The sequence below is a fragment of the Sphaerodactylus townsendi genome, linkage group LG10 (assembly GCF_021028975.2).
Source record: "Sphaerodactylus townsendi isolate TG3544 linkage group LG10, MPM_Stown_v2.3, whole genome shotgun sequence".
NCBI classification, from domain to species: Eukaryota; Metazoa; Chordata; class Lepidosauria; order Squamata; family Sphaerodactylidae; genus Sphaerodactylus; species Sphaerodactylus townsendi.
The window spans coordinates 22,717,026-22,734,046 of NC_059434.1; the positions used below are offsets into that span (position 1 = coordinate 22,717,026).

The 17,021-nt window shown below is 44.0% G+C and overlaps 1 protein-coding gene across 4 annotated transcripts in view; it reads right to left on the bottom strand.

The window, feature by feature from the left end:
• TEC (tec protein tyrosine kinase) overlaps nt 1-17,021 on the bottom strand; it is a 55,322-nt gene that overhangs the window by 14,139 nt on the left and 24,162 nt on the right. For 3 of the 4 annotated variants that reach the window (XM_048508878.1, XM_048508875.1, XM_048508877.1), the window contains 7 exons: nt 11,993-12,094; nt 9,915-9,996; nt 7,638-7,766; nt 7,260-7,300; nt 5,878-6,050; nt 5,383-5,448; nt 15-69 (listed from right to left, as the gene is read on the bottom strand). In XM_048508878.1, the coding sequence (XP_048364835.1) occupies nt 15-69; nt 5,383-5,448; nt 5,878-6,050; nt 7,260-7,300; nt 7,638-7,766; nt 9,915-9,996; nt 11,993-12,094 (648 nt within the window). The remainder of the gene's footprint in view (nt 1-14; nt 70-5,382; nt 5,449-5,877; nt 6,051-7,259; nt 7,301-7,637; nt 7,767-9,914; nt 9,997-11,992; nt 12,095-17,021) is intronic. The other variant, XM_048508876.1, reaches the window with a different exon arrangement.

A 17,021-nucleotide genomic window follows, 5' to 3' on the forward strand; every position in this document is an offset into this window, starting at 1 on the left:
CAACAAGTGCTCACCTCGTTTCTGAGGAGCTGTTCTGCTTCTCCTCTGTTCAGATTTCTACAGTACCACCTAATGAAAGAGAATTTTTAGCATTGGTCAACAATGTTTTTGATGTTAGAAGAAGAAGAAGAAGAAGGAGGAGGAGGAGGAGGAGGAGGAGGAGGAGGAGGAGGAGGAGTTTGGATTTATATCCCCCCCTTTCTCTCCTGTAGGAGACTTAAAGGGGCTTACAATCTCCTTGCCCTTCCCCTCTCACAACAAACACCCTGTGAGGTGGGTGGGGCTGAGAGAGCTCCAAAAAGCTGTGACTAGCCCAAGGTCACCCAGCTGGCGTGTGTGGGAGTGCACAGGCTAATCTGAATTCCCCAGATAAGCCTCCACAGCTCAGGCGGCAGAGCAGGAAATCAAACCCGGTTCCTCCAGATTAGAATACACCTGCTCTTAACCACTATGCCACTGCTGCTCCTTAGCTTACTTTCATCCAGTGGGCCAAGGATACCACAGCCAAGTTGGATGTTTGTTTGTTTAAGATATATCTACCCTGCTTTCCCTGGCCAATGGGGACTTAAACCGGCTTATGTCATTCTCCTATCTTCTCTATTTTATCCACACTACAACCCTGTGAGGTAGGTTAGCCTAAGAGAGAGTGAGTGGCCCAAGGTCACCCAGTCAGTTTTCATGAAAGAGTGGGGATGCAAACTTGGATGTCTGAATCTAAGTCCAGCACTCTAGCCCCAATACATTTTGTGTGCAGCTCTGTCAAAAGCAATCTAATAAATGAGAATATAATACAAAATAATAATATAAACATGTGTGATATGGGATTAAAACATTTTAGATAGAAAATTATACAGAAAAATTATACATAGAGCAATACACAGAGCATGTACGATATGTAATATCTAATTGCACCTTAATAGTGAAAAAAATAAACAACAATGTATACTATGTATTGTATATTTACAAGTATTCATTAGTACTGATCTCTCAAGATTCTTTTTAGTAATGTCTCCATGCATGCTTTAAGACACAAGAAAGCTGTTCCAACAGGTACCAGCTCTTATCTACGTAAGTGCCTGCCAAGAAATATTTTAATTTAACTTTTCAGGGTGAAAAGTTTTTAATTTTAGAATCAACTTCACTCCACTCAGAATGCACTCAAATCAATCTATCAGCAAACTGAAGACACTTCTAGATACAAAAGCATCTGTCTTGCAGGAATAAAACACCTCAACATAAATTAGAACAATATACAATTTGAGAGTTTTAAAGAACTATTTAAGCATATTAAATAGAAGAAGCTCTTACATGACAAGATGGATTATCACAACAACCGAACGTGTAACTGGCTGGATGGGTGGTAAGTTCACCTGGAAAACTACAAATAAAGTCCACTTTGTTGACTCTTCTGACTCAGTGGCCCTTTCCCCACTTACCTTAAGCCCTAAGCTACTCTCCTAAAGTAGTGCAGGGTCCAGCTGCACTCCCTAATTCAGGGGCTAAGCCCGATGAACGCATGCCGCCTACACTTCGCTCTCTCTCGTGTACCCCCCCCTCAGCTGCAGTAATTCCTGGAGCCTTTTCAAATGGTAGCGCTTTGATGACCTCGCATGGCAGAGCTGGGTCGCGTGGGGAAGTCAAGACGCTGGGAATTGCGCGCACTGGGAATTGCGCGCGCTGGGAATTGCGCGCAGCAATTCTCCGACAAGGGTAAGTGGGGAAAGGGACAGTAATAAAGGCTTAAGCTTCCTTCTCCTCAAAAAATAGTTATAGGGAAGAATTACAACCGAAGATAACTCATCTTCTACAACATCTTTTTCGGGGACCCTGTCCACACCACCCATCGTGAGAAGCATTCTGTCCACCAGCAACAAGAATCTGCCTCGGGAGAAAAGACAGCTCAAACCTAACACAAAATGGAGACTCTGATTTACAACCTAACTCATTGGACTCTCACAGAGCTGGAAGAACAAGTTCTTAACAGGTTTGCCATTTGTACCAACCCCTTGTCATGATCCAGTAGATACATGGATCTTTTCAAGTTAGGAACCTGAGACTAAAGCTTGGGCAGGAGCGGGGGTATGCATAAAAAATAGTTCTTGTTTTACAAAATACCACAGAGGAGGCAAATTTATGTATGAGTGATTTTGTAGAAAACAAACATATACTCTTCTAAGGATCTGTTTCAGAAACATATCATAAAATGGTAGTGTTACATTGATGATGTTTTTGTATTATGGAAAGGAACGTTGGACCAATTACGAACATTCCACAGTTGGCTTGATAACAGGGACATGGATTTAAACTCTAAATTGCATGCAGACAAAAAAAAATAGATCAGTGTTATAGATGTCATGGCTTCTATGGACAATAATCAAACTTTTAAAAGTTTATACAAAAAAAACGCTGACACAAATTCCCTTGATATAACAGTCAATGCTCATCCCCTTGGAATCACTCCTTATGCTCACAAAGGTGGAAGCCTTCGGACTAGTTAAGAATAGGCTCTTGGATCTTGATTTTCATAATTTGACTCGTGCTGCCAAGACAACCTGTTCTCCGACTACATTATTAATCCCATGCGAAGCCAGGGAATTACATGGCAGGCATATCTTCATTCAGCTGGATTAATCCTTTGGAACCCAGAGGAGAGAGCCTTTGGCTACTGCAAGATGTAATGTGCTGCCATCAGCTCTGCTGGAGGGAAGATTTAAGAATATGGAACGTTCTAAAAGAGTTTGTTCATGTGATATGACTACAGTTGAAACACTTGACCATTCTTTGTTTCTATGCCCTAAAAACAATAAGATACGCATGAAATACATGAATTCCATTTTCTTGCAATGTTCTCAGTGGCATGAGTGTTATAAGATACCCAATCTCCTGAACAGCTCTGATGTACTCTTTTGTGAAACTGTTGCAAATTTTATACTGGAAATTAGTAATTTTAACTGTATTTCTTAACCTTGTTTTGTTTTAAAATTTTGTCCTGTTTTATATGCCAATAAAGGCTTGTGTTGTTGCAGTCAATGCTCACAACATGTAAAAAGCAATTTACCTTTCAATCAATTTCTTAGAATTAAAAGAAATTACACAAGATTACAGGATTTTTCAAAGGAAGGCGCCAATATTACAGAGAAACTTGGCAGATAAAGGATATTCAAAGCAGGTTTCAAAAACATCTGTTACCATCTGCTACTGTTAAAGACAGATGTGAGATTCTGTCAGGTAAGCAGGAAAACAGTGGCCTGGAAAGGCTTGTATGAAGTTGACTGTATAATTATGTAAATGTAGCCCTTAAAAACTTTTACAAGAATCGTAACCTATTGGATTATATTTCAATGTCTAGGAACAGACCAATGGTAGCTTATAAAAAAGCAACTAGTTTGAAACATCTTTTGGCACACGGCAACACCTGTCACTCTAAGAATTCACAATCTATCTTGTTAGGCTGCAGTCCACCCACAAGTCAACATTCATGGGGGCACTGCTGTTTTTGCAAAAATACAAAATCTATGAAATATTTTACTGTCCTGGTGACAGTAAACAATGTGATCTCAAACAATCCACAATGTGTAGTAGTGATCATGTGGTTTATGCAGTGACATGTGGTTGTGTGAAAATTTACATTGGTAAGACAAGTAGACCTCTAAAATTAAAACCCTGTAAACATAGGAGTAGCATACACACAAAGGAGTTGGTGTTCTTTTGGAACATTTCTGAGATTATCCCACAGTGGAACACAGTGGAACACTGGTGGGACATGTCTTAGATTATAAACATAAACCCACAGACTTCTTGTTTTGGGTCAAATGTAAATCAGACAGGATGACAGAATTCCGTTGAGGAAAGAAACTGAGTGGATTCTGAGGTTAAAAACTTTGCAGCCTGAGGGATAAATTTGAGAACATTTCTTGACTGACACTTCTATAAATAAGAGTGGTACCAGCTGAAATGCTCACTTTTGACTTAATGCATGCAAGAGGACTTTACTAAAAAGAATCCAGAAGGTCAGTACTAATCAGTGTTAATTTAAAAGTAATTTCTTTGTTAATTTACAATACATAATACACACTGATGTCTATTTAATTTTCTCCGTCTTAAGATATTCTGTACATGCTCTGTGAATTGTCCTATGTACAATTTTTGTATACAATTTTTTAAAAAAATGTTTAAATCATTTATCAGATATGTTTATATTATTATTTTGTTATTTTCTCATTTAGTAGATTCCCCCTAATGAAGCTGCGTGTGAAATGTATTGGGGTTATAAAAATTATTAAAGAACGTGTTCCCTCTGCACCATTTGTTTCTTTGACTTCATTATGTCTTGGTTTGGCTGCCTTCCTTTCTTCAGCACTATAGCCACAACATGGTACTGACACTTAAGTTGGCCACTAATTTTAATCCAGTTTCCACGATACATATACACAGGCAGGGACCCTTAGGGGTGTCTCATTTTCCCCACCACCAGTATTTCCCCTTTTGCCCAAACCCTCTATTACATTAGCTTTTGTGTGGTGGCTGCTGTCAAAAAGAATTAGCAGCCTGTCCCAGGTAACTCATGTAAGTCCTGTGGTAGCAAGTTGCCCTGTGATTGCTGCTGGGTCCAGCCACAGTGACTATCCAATAAAGGTCAAAACAGCCCTGGAAAAGGCCCTGCCCAATCTGCCTACATTTACTAACAAAAACCAAGGCTTGAAGGCTAGCAGTTCTCTAGCAACAGTCACTGAGGGCATTCATTTCTTAAAGGTACAGATGTCATTTTATCATGGTTGGTTTTAATCTCCTCCCAATATTTATTTGTTTGTTTGTTTGTTTGTTTAATATACCGCCGTCCCCCTGAGGGTTCAGGACGGTTCACAACAAGGTTAAAACATAATTTAAATATCAGTTACATAAAAACAGAACCCATTTAAAAATGTGGATGGCGTCCGGCTGCCCCCCTCCCTCCTTTTTGTGCCCACGGGAGGCCAGATGACATGGTAGATATATTTTTAACCAGGCTGGCCAAACGCCTGGTGGAACAGGTCCGTCTTGCAGGCCCTGCAGAAACTCTGTAAGTCCCGCAGGGCCCTGATCTCCCTAGGGAGCCTGTTCCACCAGGTAGGGGCCAGGGCTGAAAAGGCCCTGTCCCTCGTGGAAGCCAGCCTGATCATTTTTGGGCCAGGGATCACGAGTAGGTCCTCCTCCGAGGAGCGGAGGGGCCTACTGGGGCAATATGGGGAGAGGCGGTCCCTCAGGTATGCAGGTCCGAGGCTTTTTTCATATCTATCTTGTCTATCCATGGCTCCAGCCTCTGGATTTAAGTATCAACCGATTTGGCCACACTGAGAATCAGATATATTGATATGAATTTATTATAAGTAAATGTATACTCACTCATACTGATCAAAGTCATTGGACTTTTCCCCCGATACATAGTTGCTTGGAATATATCCTATACTTCTAGAAGTAAGCAGATAAAATGTTTGGATTACATATGTAATAAAAATGCCTTGGTAATAAAATCATATTTATTACATTATTTTAATCCCTCCCTTCCTCCATGATATTTAAGGCAGCATACCATGACATTTAAGGCAGCATACATCTTTCATTTTAATCTCACAACCTCAACCCTGTGAGGTTGTCTGATAGAGAATACAACCGGTCCAAGGTCACTCAGTGAGTTTCACAGCTGAGTGGGAATTTGAAACTGGGCCTCCCTTGCTTTAGTCCAATGACAGGTTACAGACCCCTAACCACACTGGCACTCTCACCAATATTAATAAGTCAGCTATGATTATCCAAAATATGCGTAAACAAACTGATTCATTGTATTGCAACAGCAATATAACCTACTGATGAAAAGCTAAAACAGAAGTAAGTTCTCACCCATATTTATCTCTAGCTTTCCACCAATGAATGCCGTTTTTTTCAATGATTGTATATTCTTCACCTTTTACTAGTCTCAAGTCATGATTTTCTGTGGGCTGGAAGTCATATATGGCAATTACGATTTCTTCATCTTCATCTTCTTCTGGGGGAACAGGGGGTGGAGGCCTCCTCTGAAGCATAAACAGAATTATTGTGATGACTATTATTTCTCGAAAGGTTCAAATAATTATATTTAACTGAGATTATGTATTAAAGATTTTGAAGCTGTTTTATTCATGGGAGTCATCCTGATTATGCAGACTAATGATTCAACTGATCACATACTTGGAATATTTGATTCTGAGATGCCATGACTTTTTCACGGGAACTTACAATGCCATCCTAAGCAGAGAAACTCCCTTCTAAACCCATCGACTTCAATGCATTTGGAAGGGTGTAACTCCACTAAGAAGGGCATTGTCACATACCTTCATAATTGAACGTGGGCATGAATGTGGCCTGCAACATCTGAAACAAAGACTTGAGTCAATGTCTCAACTTGGTTCTTCATAATTACCATAAAGATTGTAAACTTTCAGTCTGACTGGTCGTGTTCCAGTGAGGTGATTAAAAGTCACAAATAGCAAAAATGGCAACGCTTCTTAATGAGCCATTTCTTTGGAACAACGCCCCTCCATTAATGGGTTGGAAATCCTGGGTTGGATCCAGAGCAAACGGGCAATTTCTAGCAATTCCCTCTCCCTGCTGCAGACTTGCCTTACATCACTTCTCAGAGTTTCCTATCCCTCATGGGTAGCATTTTGTGAAGATGAGGAAGCTACAGCAGGAGAGGGGAGGCAAGAAAGTTCCATTGTGCCACTGGAAAATTTAGTGTGGATCCAACCTCCCTTTATATGCCTCACAATATGTGGCTCTGCCCTGAAATCAGTGAGATGAGAAAGTCAGAAGAGTTTGGATGTATAGGAGGTTTCATTCCTATACTCCACAGAAACAAGGGATGACTACTTGTTGATCGGTTGCCAGCACAGGAGGGGGGCATTCCTGGGGGAGGAGCCAATGATAGCCGGCTCCCACCTGGGTTTTTGAGCAATGGATGCCATGGACAATGTGCCAAAAGGGTGGCATAAGTCCATTCATCCCCATGGAGGGCTTCCAGCTGGCCAGGGAAGACTGTTGTTGGCCCTGCCCCCCCCCACCAGCTGACAGCCCTTCAGAGGCAGCGGGGTGGTGCAGTAACAGTGCCACATCCTGCCACCTCAGCCTCTGGATGGGGCTGCCCATCCCACAGTTATTAGAAGACAATTCTAATCTTTAAAAATACTGAACTGAATGCAAATAACTATGAGCAGGATATGGTCAGTTTGGAATTCTCTCCTTACCTTATCTTTAACTGGTACTGGTGCAGGCACCGTCCTTATACCTTAAACCAAACAGTAAAAAACACAAAGTTAAATGGATCGGTTATCTCTGAAAGTTTATACATATAAGGATAATGCAGGTGATATTTTGGAAAGATCATAATAAGCCTGGTGTTGTGTGCAGCCATAATATTAGTGACTGCTTAGTCACAAGCTCACACTTATCCTTTCCCCCACATCCTTTCCCCCTTTCAGTTTGTGAATACTTGCAGCTGGGCCTAACTATGGTTATCCATAAAACACAGGAGCAGGGCAATGACTAGGCCCCTGAAAGAAGGTGAGCCAACGGATGCATGGATGACAGTTATTCTGAACAGTATAGCAAATACGATCATTTACCATTTTCAAAGAGGTTATATTTTTCACAGCCAGGTGCTAATTTTTCTGTCTGTCTGCAACACTGGTAGGTGCCATCAGTCCAGAATTTTGGATGGTATTTAACCATGATATTATTGTTGTTCTTTATTTCTACAAAGAAAAATAAAACTTAAGTATCAGCATTGTAAAGAATATGAGTAATTTCATTATGATTTCAGCACATGGTTACTATTTTAGCCCAAAGCAACCATGGGCCTTTCCCCACTCTCCCCTATCCCCCCTATGCCGTGCATTCCTGGTGCGCGCCCCAGTGTCCCCACGGAGGGGGGACCCCCTTCCCCTTCCCTTCCCTCCCTTGCATGCTACCCCTCACTTCCTCCCCTCCCTTGCATACCACCCTCCCTCCCCTTGAATGCCACCCCTCCCCTCCCTTGAATGCCACCCCGCCCTCCCTTGCATGCCACTCCCTCCCCTCCGCTAGGGTGGATGGGCCAGGTCCAGATGCCAGGCCCCTTCCAACCCCTCCCTTGCATGCCACCCCTCCCCTCCCTCCACGGGGGGTCATCAAAAGCGTGGGGTCATCAAAAGGCGCCCTTTGCAAGAGTGCCAGGGATGCCACGCGCCTGAGGGGGCGCGACAGCAGCAGCGTCGGGGCGGCTGCACTGTCGCCGCCCCTCTCGTGGGGAGTGCCGGGGGACCCCGCGCTACTCTCCTCAAGTAGCCTAATAAAGGTTTACTGTACTGTAGCGCGGAGTTTAAGGTAAGTGGGGAAAGGCCCCATGATTTCCATTCCTCAAAGATTAACTGCATCTTATATGAGGCAAGACACTTATTCACCAATTATTTGACAATCAAATGATTAACAGCACAAAATATGTTTAATTCATTTTGGATTTTTCTCCAAAGACCGCCTTATTTTGGGAAGGTTACAGTGTGAAATGTACTTTTGGTCATTTTGCTGTTCTCATGATACAAAGCTGAGTAGATGGATGGGAAGTGGGTTATTAGTAGTCAAAAACCTAATACTTTGGCCCTATCTATAGTATAAACTTTTTATCTCTATCCTCATTTCCACCATATAATTCTGGGTAATATACTGGGGAGTTCTCAAGAGGAAGTTACTCATTACTCAGAGCCATAATTTTCAAGGCAAAACTAGACGTTCAACATTGAGCTAGAAACTCTGGCTGTTTCCGCACAGGCCGAAATCAACGATAAAACTGTAAAACACCGTTTTGGGAGGGAGCTTTCGCATAGTCGCCACTGCCCCCGAAACGGCGTTTTTGAACTTCGCTCAGGGAGCAAGGTTTTTGGCAAATGCCGGCTTCCATTTGGTGCCGAGCGAACGGCACCGGGGGGAAGCTGGCGTTTTTCCCACGGCCCTCCCAAACGACTCTTACCTTCTGCCGCCTTCCATCACTTTGTGGAAGTCAGGGGACATGCCTCCTGGCCTCCAATCCCAGAGCTGTCACCCTGGCCATGGGGGTGTGTCCCCTGGCCTTCACAACGCGATGGAAGGTGGCAGAAGGTAAGAGCCATTTAGGAGTGGTACAGCCTGTGCAAAGGAAGTGCCGTCGGCTGAACAGCCAGTGGGACAGTCCATGCAAATGGTCCCAGGGGGTGAATCAGCATAAACTATGCCAATGCACCCTCGCTCAGCTGGCCACTTAGCTCTGTGTTCCCCTCAGAATGAATATGCAAGGAGTGGGAGGCCATTTTTAGAGGAGGGTCAACAAATGGGCAGGGAATGCTTGAGAATTCCTGTCTTTGCAAGTACCTCTCCCAGCCGTTATAATTTTTCTCCAGTCAGGCTCTGATATCAGAAGAAACGCAGGAGCGTTTTTAACAAAACAGGAAGGAGAAAATTTGCAAAGGAGGGTCAGCGGGTGAAGACACAATTAAACAATGAATCCACTTCTGCAAATGCTGCCCATCTGTTAGAGCTGATCAGCAGATAAGTGATTATACCAATAAACATACATTTTCTAATGTCTGGTCCTGCAGGCAAAGTTCCCTAAGAAGGAATTATTGTTAAACATTCTAAAATCTGTAGCATAACTTCTTCCAATCCTTTCCTCCCTCACCCACTTCCTTATTAAAGAGCCTTCAACCTACTTCTAGCTTGAGAACAGTAGACCATTTGAAAGTGGTGCCAGTCTTGCTTTTACAGATATGTAAGCTGAGGACTCTTAAGCACGTCTACGTGGGAAAGCTCTTAGTTGTTCCTTTGCATTTGGGTCCTTTCCCCATCTCCTTTCAAACTTCTGTCAAATAAGTTACAGAAACAGCCCCCATTACCTTCTTTCAAATGCCGTACCCACTGGTCCCTGCTGTATGGAGTAGGAGCAAAAATATAAAGTGTGCTGTTATCATACACCACCTAAAAATAATGAAAAACAAGACAAATTATTATAGCAAAGACTATGGAGCTACAGTACTTGCCCAGATTTAGGTCATTTTGCACACGGAGGTGGGAAAAGCTTGCCTCGGCTGTAGAAGCAACAGGGAGAGATGTGATAGGTGTCAAAATGGGGCTTGCACACACTGCCCCTGGTCTTTTCACTTACGTGCTAACACAATGAAAACCTTGTGCTCCCCGCCCCATGCATTCTTGCCCCCTTCACAACTGTTCTCTCCCTATGTTGGGGAAAACCAGTAAGTCTCTGACAGGCCAGAGGGCAGACATTTATGAGGGTAGCACAGTTCCAGAAAGAAACTGACTACTCTTAGGGCAGAACTACATACTTGTTTTAATGAGCTAATCGGCCCATCTGTAGCTCTTCACATGTATAGAATACTCTAAAGAGGGGAAACCCCACCCTCAATGTCATCATCCTGAGCTCAATCAGGTTCTTGGGAATTTTAAAAAATACCTTTCCCTGTAGCTGCTGTGTGGCTGCAGGGGAAATGGGATTGGCCATGGATTCAACTTGTCCAAACACATAAGACGTAGTTCGGCCATGAGAGAGCAATCCCAAGCAGGTCTAGTCAGACCACGCCCACTGAATAATGGACCTTACACCCGGGTTATAATTTGGACAGGGAGCCTTTCCCCACGTTTCTCTCGGCCGCTGTCGCTGCGTGCAATTCCCAGCGTGCGGCATCCCTGGAGCGCATCCGGGCGTCCCCACGACCCCGTGCTCTGCGCGGGGTTATCAAAAGGCGCCCTTGCAAAGTTGTGATTTGATGGCAGGGATGCCTCGCACTGAGGGGGCACGGCAGCGTCGGGGTGGCTGCGCTGTCGCCGCCCCTCTCGTGGGGAGTGCCGGGGGACCCCGCGCTACTCTCCTCAAGTAGTGCGGGGCTTAAGGTAAGTGGGGAAAGGCCCAAAGTCACGATGCAGAGGCAAGCAATGGCAAACCACCTCCAAATATGTCTTCTTGCCTTGAAAGCCCCATTAGGGGTTGTTAAAAGTCAGCTGTGATTTGACAACACACCCAAGGTCATTGAAGTCATTGGTCTTAGAAGGGTGTAATTTCATGTAGGATTGCACTGCTGATCTCTTAGGTTTTTGAATGACTCCCTTTTTATACGATTTTCTTCAGCTGTGTGGTTTTTCACACATTCTTTATATTTTCTGTAGTTGTTACAGTGATTAATAACAAATAACAAACTTGGAAAACTGAAAAAGCCTTTGCACATGGTATAAAGGAAGGTATAAGAATGAAATCAGTTCTGTTTAGAGGTCAATTTAATTGGTTTTCAAATAAAAGAATCTTTGGCCCCTTCTGCACACAACTGTTTGCAAGTGGATTTTGCCATTCCGCCCAGCTTCAAAGAGCACTGAAAGCAGTTTGAAAGTGCATTATTCTGCATGTGCGGAATGAGCCTCAGTGACATGATGAAATGAATTGAGTTTGTTCCTCTTCAAAATAGCCTGGTTTGAAATGTGGTGAGGAACTGCAATGGGAAAGCGGTATGTTGTAGCCAGATTTCAGCAACTAAGCAGGGCCAATAGGGGGACCACCGAGGAAAACTCTGTAGAAGAAAGCACTGGCAAACCACTTCTGCTTCTCATTTCCTCGAAAGGTCTTTGTGGGGATAGCACAAGCAAGTTGTGATTTGGTGGCACTTAGTTAAGTAAGGACCTGTACTATGCATAAGGGGACTGCTGAATGCTTTAAATGCAAACAAACACATGTTGCAATCCTGTAAAACAAACATATGAAATAAATAAACACAATGGTTCATTCCGCACATGCAGAATAATGCACTTTCAAACTGCTTTCAGTGCTCTTTGAAGCTGTGCGGAATGGCAAAATCCACTTGCAAACAGTTGTGAAAGTGGTTTGAAAATGCATTATTTTGCATGTGCGGGGCCAATGATTTTGACCTGTATACAGGGCTGACTGGGCTGTTAAAACAGGCACACTTACCTGAAATGGATATTTATTTTGACAGGGAATGATACCATCAGTCTTCACAGTTTCCACACATTTAATTGTGAAAATATCAACTGAACCTTTTCTGTACTTTTTCTGTGAAGTAAAATAATATATGTGAAATTAGGACAAGTTTTTTTTTTTAAATGCACTTTCAGTACCAAATTTCAGTACCAAATGGACAAAATTTGATGAAAGCTTAATTCATACACTACGCCAAGAGAGGGCGCAGTTGTGCCAGCAATACTTGCTGAGCCACATGGACCTGTCAGATGTTCCATGTGGCTCAGTCCCTAACAGGATAGTCCCAAAGGTGGTGGTCAAGGTATCAAAATGTGTGGCAGCAGCAAGGGACAGCAAAGACAGGAGCCAGCAGAGCAAAACCCCGGCAGTGGAGAAGAAAACTTAAATAGAGGGCACAGGAAAACTGCACCGTGCTGAATTTCTCTCCCACTTTACCTGGTTGCAATCGTCACCCATGGCAGTGCTCTTGCAAATAATTCCCATCAATTAATACTCTCAAATAGGAAGGATTCACACATGAGTCATCTGCAAAGGCACAGGTTTGCCAAGAAGATGTCTGCATAGCTGTGAGTGACTCAGAAGCACTCACGCATCTACACTCTTCCTTTGCCACAATTTTAACTGCAGGATTCATTCCCCGGAGTCCAAATTAGGTGGAAGCGGTCCTCAGAAAATACAAATATTCATACAGATGCTACCTAAAGTCCTCACCCATGTTAGTGCCGGAAGGTTGGGGATCAACCCTGCGAGAGAAAGAAAAGATCTGCAAGTGCACCTGTTAATACCCAGCTTGGGTATAACCACAAACAATAATGCCTTATATAGCTTCTGTCCACATGATTGATTTTCCGTGCAAAAAGCACACACTTGTTTTCCAGTCTTCATGGATGACCTGCACGTCTTCTTGAAAGTACTGCCTTTGTAGTACAGGTGTTTCATTTTCTGACTACCAAAAAATAAAATATTTTTATACCTGGGAAAAAGTAATGTGAACCCTTTGAATTCTGTGGCAGGTGTTCAACTCTCTACTATACAACAACTGTGTGGAAATATACATCGGCCCATTCCTTTTATTTAAAGAATGACACAATTTGCTCCTTAAGATCTCTCTACCACAGCCAGGATGCCCTTCCTGTCCAGCATATGCTGGAAGTACACTGCAGTATTATCATGCAAAAGTCACAGTATTGCTGGGATAAAAATGCTGGGATAAAAATGTGGCATGGGTGGGATAAAAATGTGGCACGGGTGATGAAAAAATAATTGCAGATACTACTTAGCTGCATCCAGAATGAAAAAAAAAAAACACACACACGCTGTGTTCTGTAACTTCATGCTTTACTGGCCACCACCAGGAAGAATGTCAGGATGTATGAATGTAGATAAAGTTAAAAATATGTCTGAAAAACAGTCTACACTTCTGAAAATTTAAGACAATGTCCGACGTGAACTTAAACACACAGCAGTCTCATAATAGGGAGACTTTATTGGATAATAAAAGAAATGCCTCGTTGTCTTTTAGAATTTCTTATAATTATTTTATGATGGATTTTGATTACACAATAGATTTTTGACTCGGTGGGTTCCACTTCAAAAGTGATGCTGCTCTTTTCCCTTGAAACATCTACCAATGTGAACATGCATCTGGCCAACAGGTATACTGACCCTGATGATACAGCAGTTCCGAGGTTCAGGGAAAGGATATGGGTGCTTCTATACGGATTTGTCTCCTAAGCAGTTTCAGCTCATTGTACAGAATTATGAAGCTCTCTTTACAAAGAGAGTGATTAAAATGTGGACTTTGCTGCTGGAGGATGTTGTGCTGGAACCCTGCACAAACAGCTGTGGAAAGGGGTTATATAAGATTCATGGAAGACAGGTCTATCAGTGGCTACTAGCCATGGGGGCTAAGGGGAACCTCCACAATCAGAGGCACTCTGAATTTCAGTGCCAGGAGGCAACATCAAGGGAAGATCTCAGCCTCTACACCCTGCTATTGGCCTTCTAGAGGTTGGCCACTGTGCATAGGCGTAGCTATAATTGGGACATCCAGGGACAACTGCCTTGGGCAGCCTCCACTGAGTCACGTGGGGGGCTGAAAATCACCGCCCACACTTCTGCCAGCCAGGCGCACCACAGGGTAAAGCCAGGTGCCCCCTGGGCAGACCTTGGCCAGCTTGGCTGCTGCCAGAAGGCGGCCCAAGGCGAGCCAGAGAGGGCCTCTACTTTTTTTTCTCCCCGCCACCAGCCAAGGTAAGTGGGGTGCAGGGGGCGGAGCAGGGGTGAGGGCAGAAAACTGGAAGTCCGCCCCAGGCTCCATTTTCCCTAGTTACGCCACTGCCTGTGGGAGACAGGATCCTGGACTAGATGGACCTCTGGCCTGATCCAGCAGAACTCTTCTTATGTTTTTACATTCTCAAGTGTGTTCTAAGACACATACCCAAAGGGAGTAAGCCTGGCCTTTGCCATTATCCCAGCTGAACTGCAGGTACATCCCAAAAAGTTCTTAAAATGCCATTGCAGCTTGACCATTACATTGGAAAATCTGCAATGATGGCAAAATGGAACTTATTGAGAAACCCTGATAAGTTCCCCAAACCCTTCATGCTACTACACAGATACTGCATTGAGGAAAAGGAACTGAACAGAATGTGTGCAACATGTTTGTCACTTCTGTCTTGCCAAGGGCAGACTGGGAAGCCAAAGTAGCTCAGAAAAAGGCCCCACCCCTGCCATGCCCCCCATGGAGGGAGGAGTGCCTGATGGCAGCAGCTGCAGGCAATTCACCCAGGACAACAGCACATGTGATTTGCCCAGGACCACAGTGACTCCGAAGGGGGAGGAGAAGCGATCTCCCATGGTGTCAGCCCACTAGTGGCCACAATGGCCAATCTACTCCTGTGTCTTGCCATCTAGTCTGTTCTTAAAAGTGAAATGTGAATTCAATGAAAACAATGTGAATTCCTCAATTTATAATACATTTCCAGTGCATCCACAGCCATTCAAACAACTGTGCTCTATTTGTGCTTGACTCCTCCAGATTTATGGAGGAGAAGTCAATCTATGGCTACCAATCTTGGTCCTCCTTGATCTGAGATTGCAAATGAGCAGACCAGGTGCTTGGGAGCAGCAGCAGCAGCAGCAGGCCATTGCTTTCACATCCTGCATGTGAGCTCCCAAAGGCATCTGGTGGGCCACTGCGAGTAGCAGAGTGCTGGACTCTGGTCTGATCCAGCAGGCTCTTTATTATGTTCTTATGACTTCATAATGGAAACTTGAGGACTTTGACTTTTCCAGGCATCATCATAATCTGAATTTATTTTCGTATACAGATGCCCCACTCTCCCCACGCTTCACACAAAACTTTCTCTCTCGTTTCACTGCATGCTACCATTACAGTTCCAAACCACTGCAGCATTCAGAAGGCACTGTTTTGGGCCTCCGGACATATACAATGTCCTTGCTCTTCCCGAGAGGAGCAAACTTTGGTGTCCAATTTAAAGTTGAAGTCCCCTGTGTTCCTAACCTAGGGGAAATACATAGAAATGGAAGGCTGCTGTTGCAAGCAGAAAGCTACCCTCTATGTTCAAACCAACCTACACATAATTATCCAGGCCTGTTCACATCTAGAGACCTACATATGCGTCCATATCTTTCCCAAGATCTTGCCACCACCAGCATGAGACAATAATCTATTGACAGATGGTTCCAAAAATATTTGAAGAGTAAGAGTCTGTGATTACTTCACCCTCACCCAGAGATAGCCCAATATATTTTTGGTCCCACCCGACGGTAATAAAAACAAAATAAACAATCGACAACTTGCTGCTCTTTAATAGGATTCCAAAAATCTTCCGTCTCATCGTTTGTAGCAAAGAACTTTTAGCCAGCACATTTCATGGTGTCGGCTTCACAAGTGCCACCCTCTTTCCCCTCTTCTCTCACGCACCCACACAAGCCAGTTATCTCATGAAAATTGGGATTATTGTTTAGGGGCCTGCAAAACAGAGTTGTCCCACCCGGGCCTTTGGGAGAGCCAGCTGCTGATTGCCATTTTTCCCATCCACCCACGTTGTCTCTCTCCCCCCGATACCATCTCTGGCCGTAAATGTGCCTGTCTTCTCCCAAAATGGATTTTTCCGGGCAGCCGTAACTGTTAATTGTTGACCTTTTTGCTGTAGAGGTCATGTAACTATATTATTTTAAACTGTTACTGTTCTGATTTTATTGTGTTTTGTGTTTCATCTATTGTACACTGCCTGGAGCCCTTCGGAGGTGGGTGGTTGAGAGAGAGAGAGAGAGAGAGAGAGAGAGAGAGAGAGTGAGAGAGAGAGAGAGAGAGAGAGATCAAAACAAAGGGCGTTTCCCCACTCACCCTGATCCCCCCTATGCTCTCAGCACGCGGCATCCCTGGCGCATGCCTGGGCATCCCCACAACCCCGTGCTCTGCGCAGGGTCATGAAAAGGCGCCGTTTTCTCCAGCGCCGGGGATGCTGCACGCTGAGGGGGCGCGACAGCGGCAGCTTCGGGGCGGCTGCGCTGTCGCCGCCCTTGTCGTGGGGAGTGCCCCGGGACCCCGCGCTACTTGAGGAGAGTAGCGCAGGACTTAAGGTAAGCGGGGAAAGGCCCAAATAAAGGCTCTGGTGAAGCTACTTTAAGGCTCTGGTGCTCTGTAATCCAAAGGAAAATATATCTTATAATGCTGTCTTATGAATTAAGCACTCAAGGAAGGGGAATGTGTAACAACCTCAAAGTTTACAGAAGCACAACTGAACCTGGAAGAAGTGGTTCAATGCAACCAACAGCAGGTATTGTTACTTCAAGGCTTGCCTGCTGTTTTGAAAATATTAGGGGATGCCAAACGAGCCCATACCATCTACTCTGTACCAGTACTGGAAATACAAAACAGTTATAAATCTGGTTTTAATTACATTGTCATGGTTGCTATGCTTCTGTGTCACCAAAACAATGAAGCTTCACTCAACTTGGATCCAGTCCT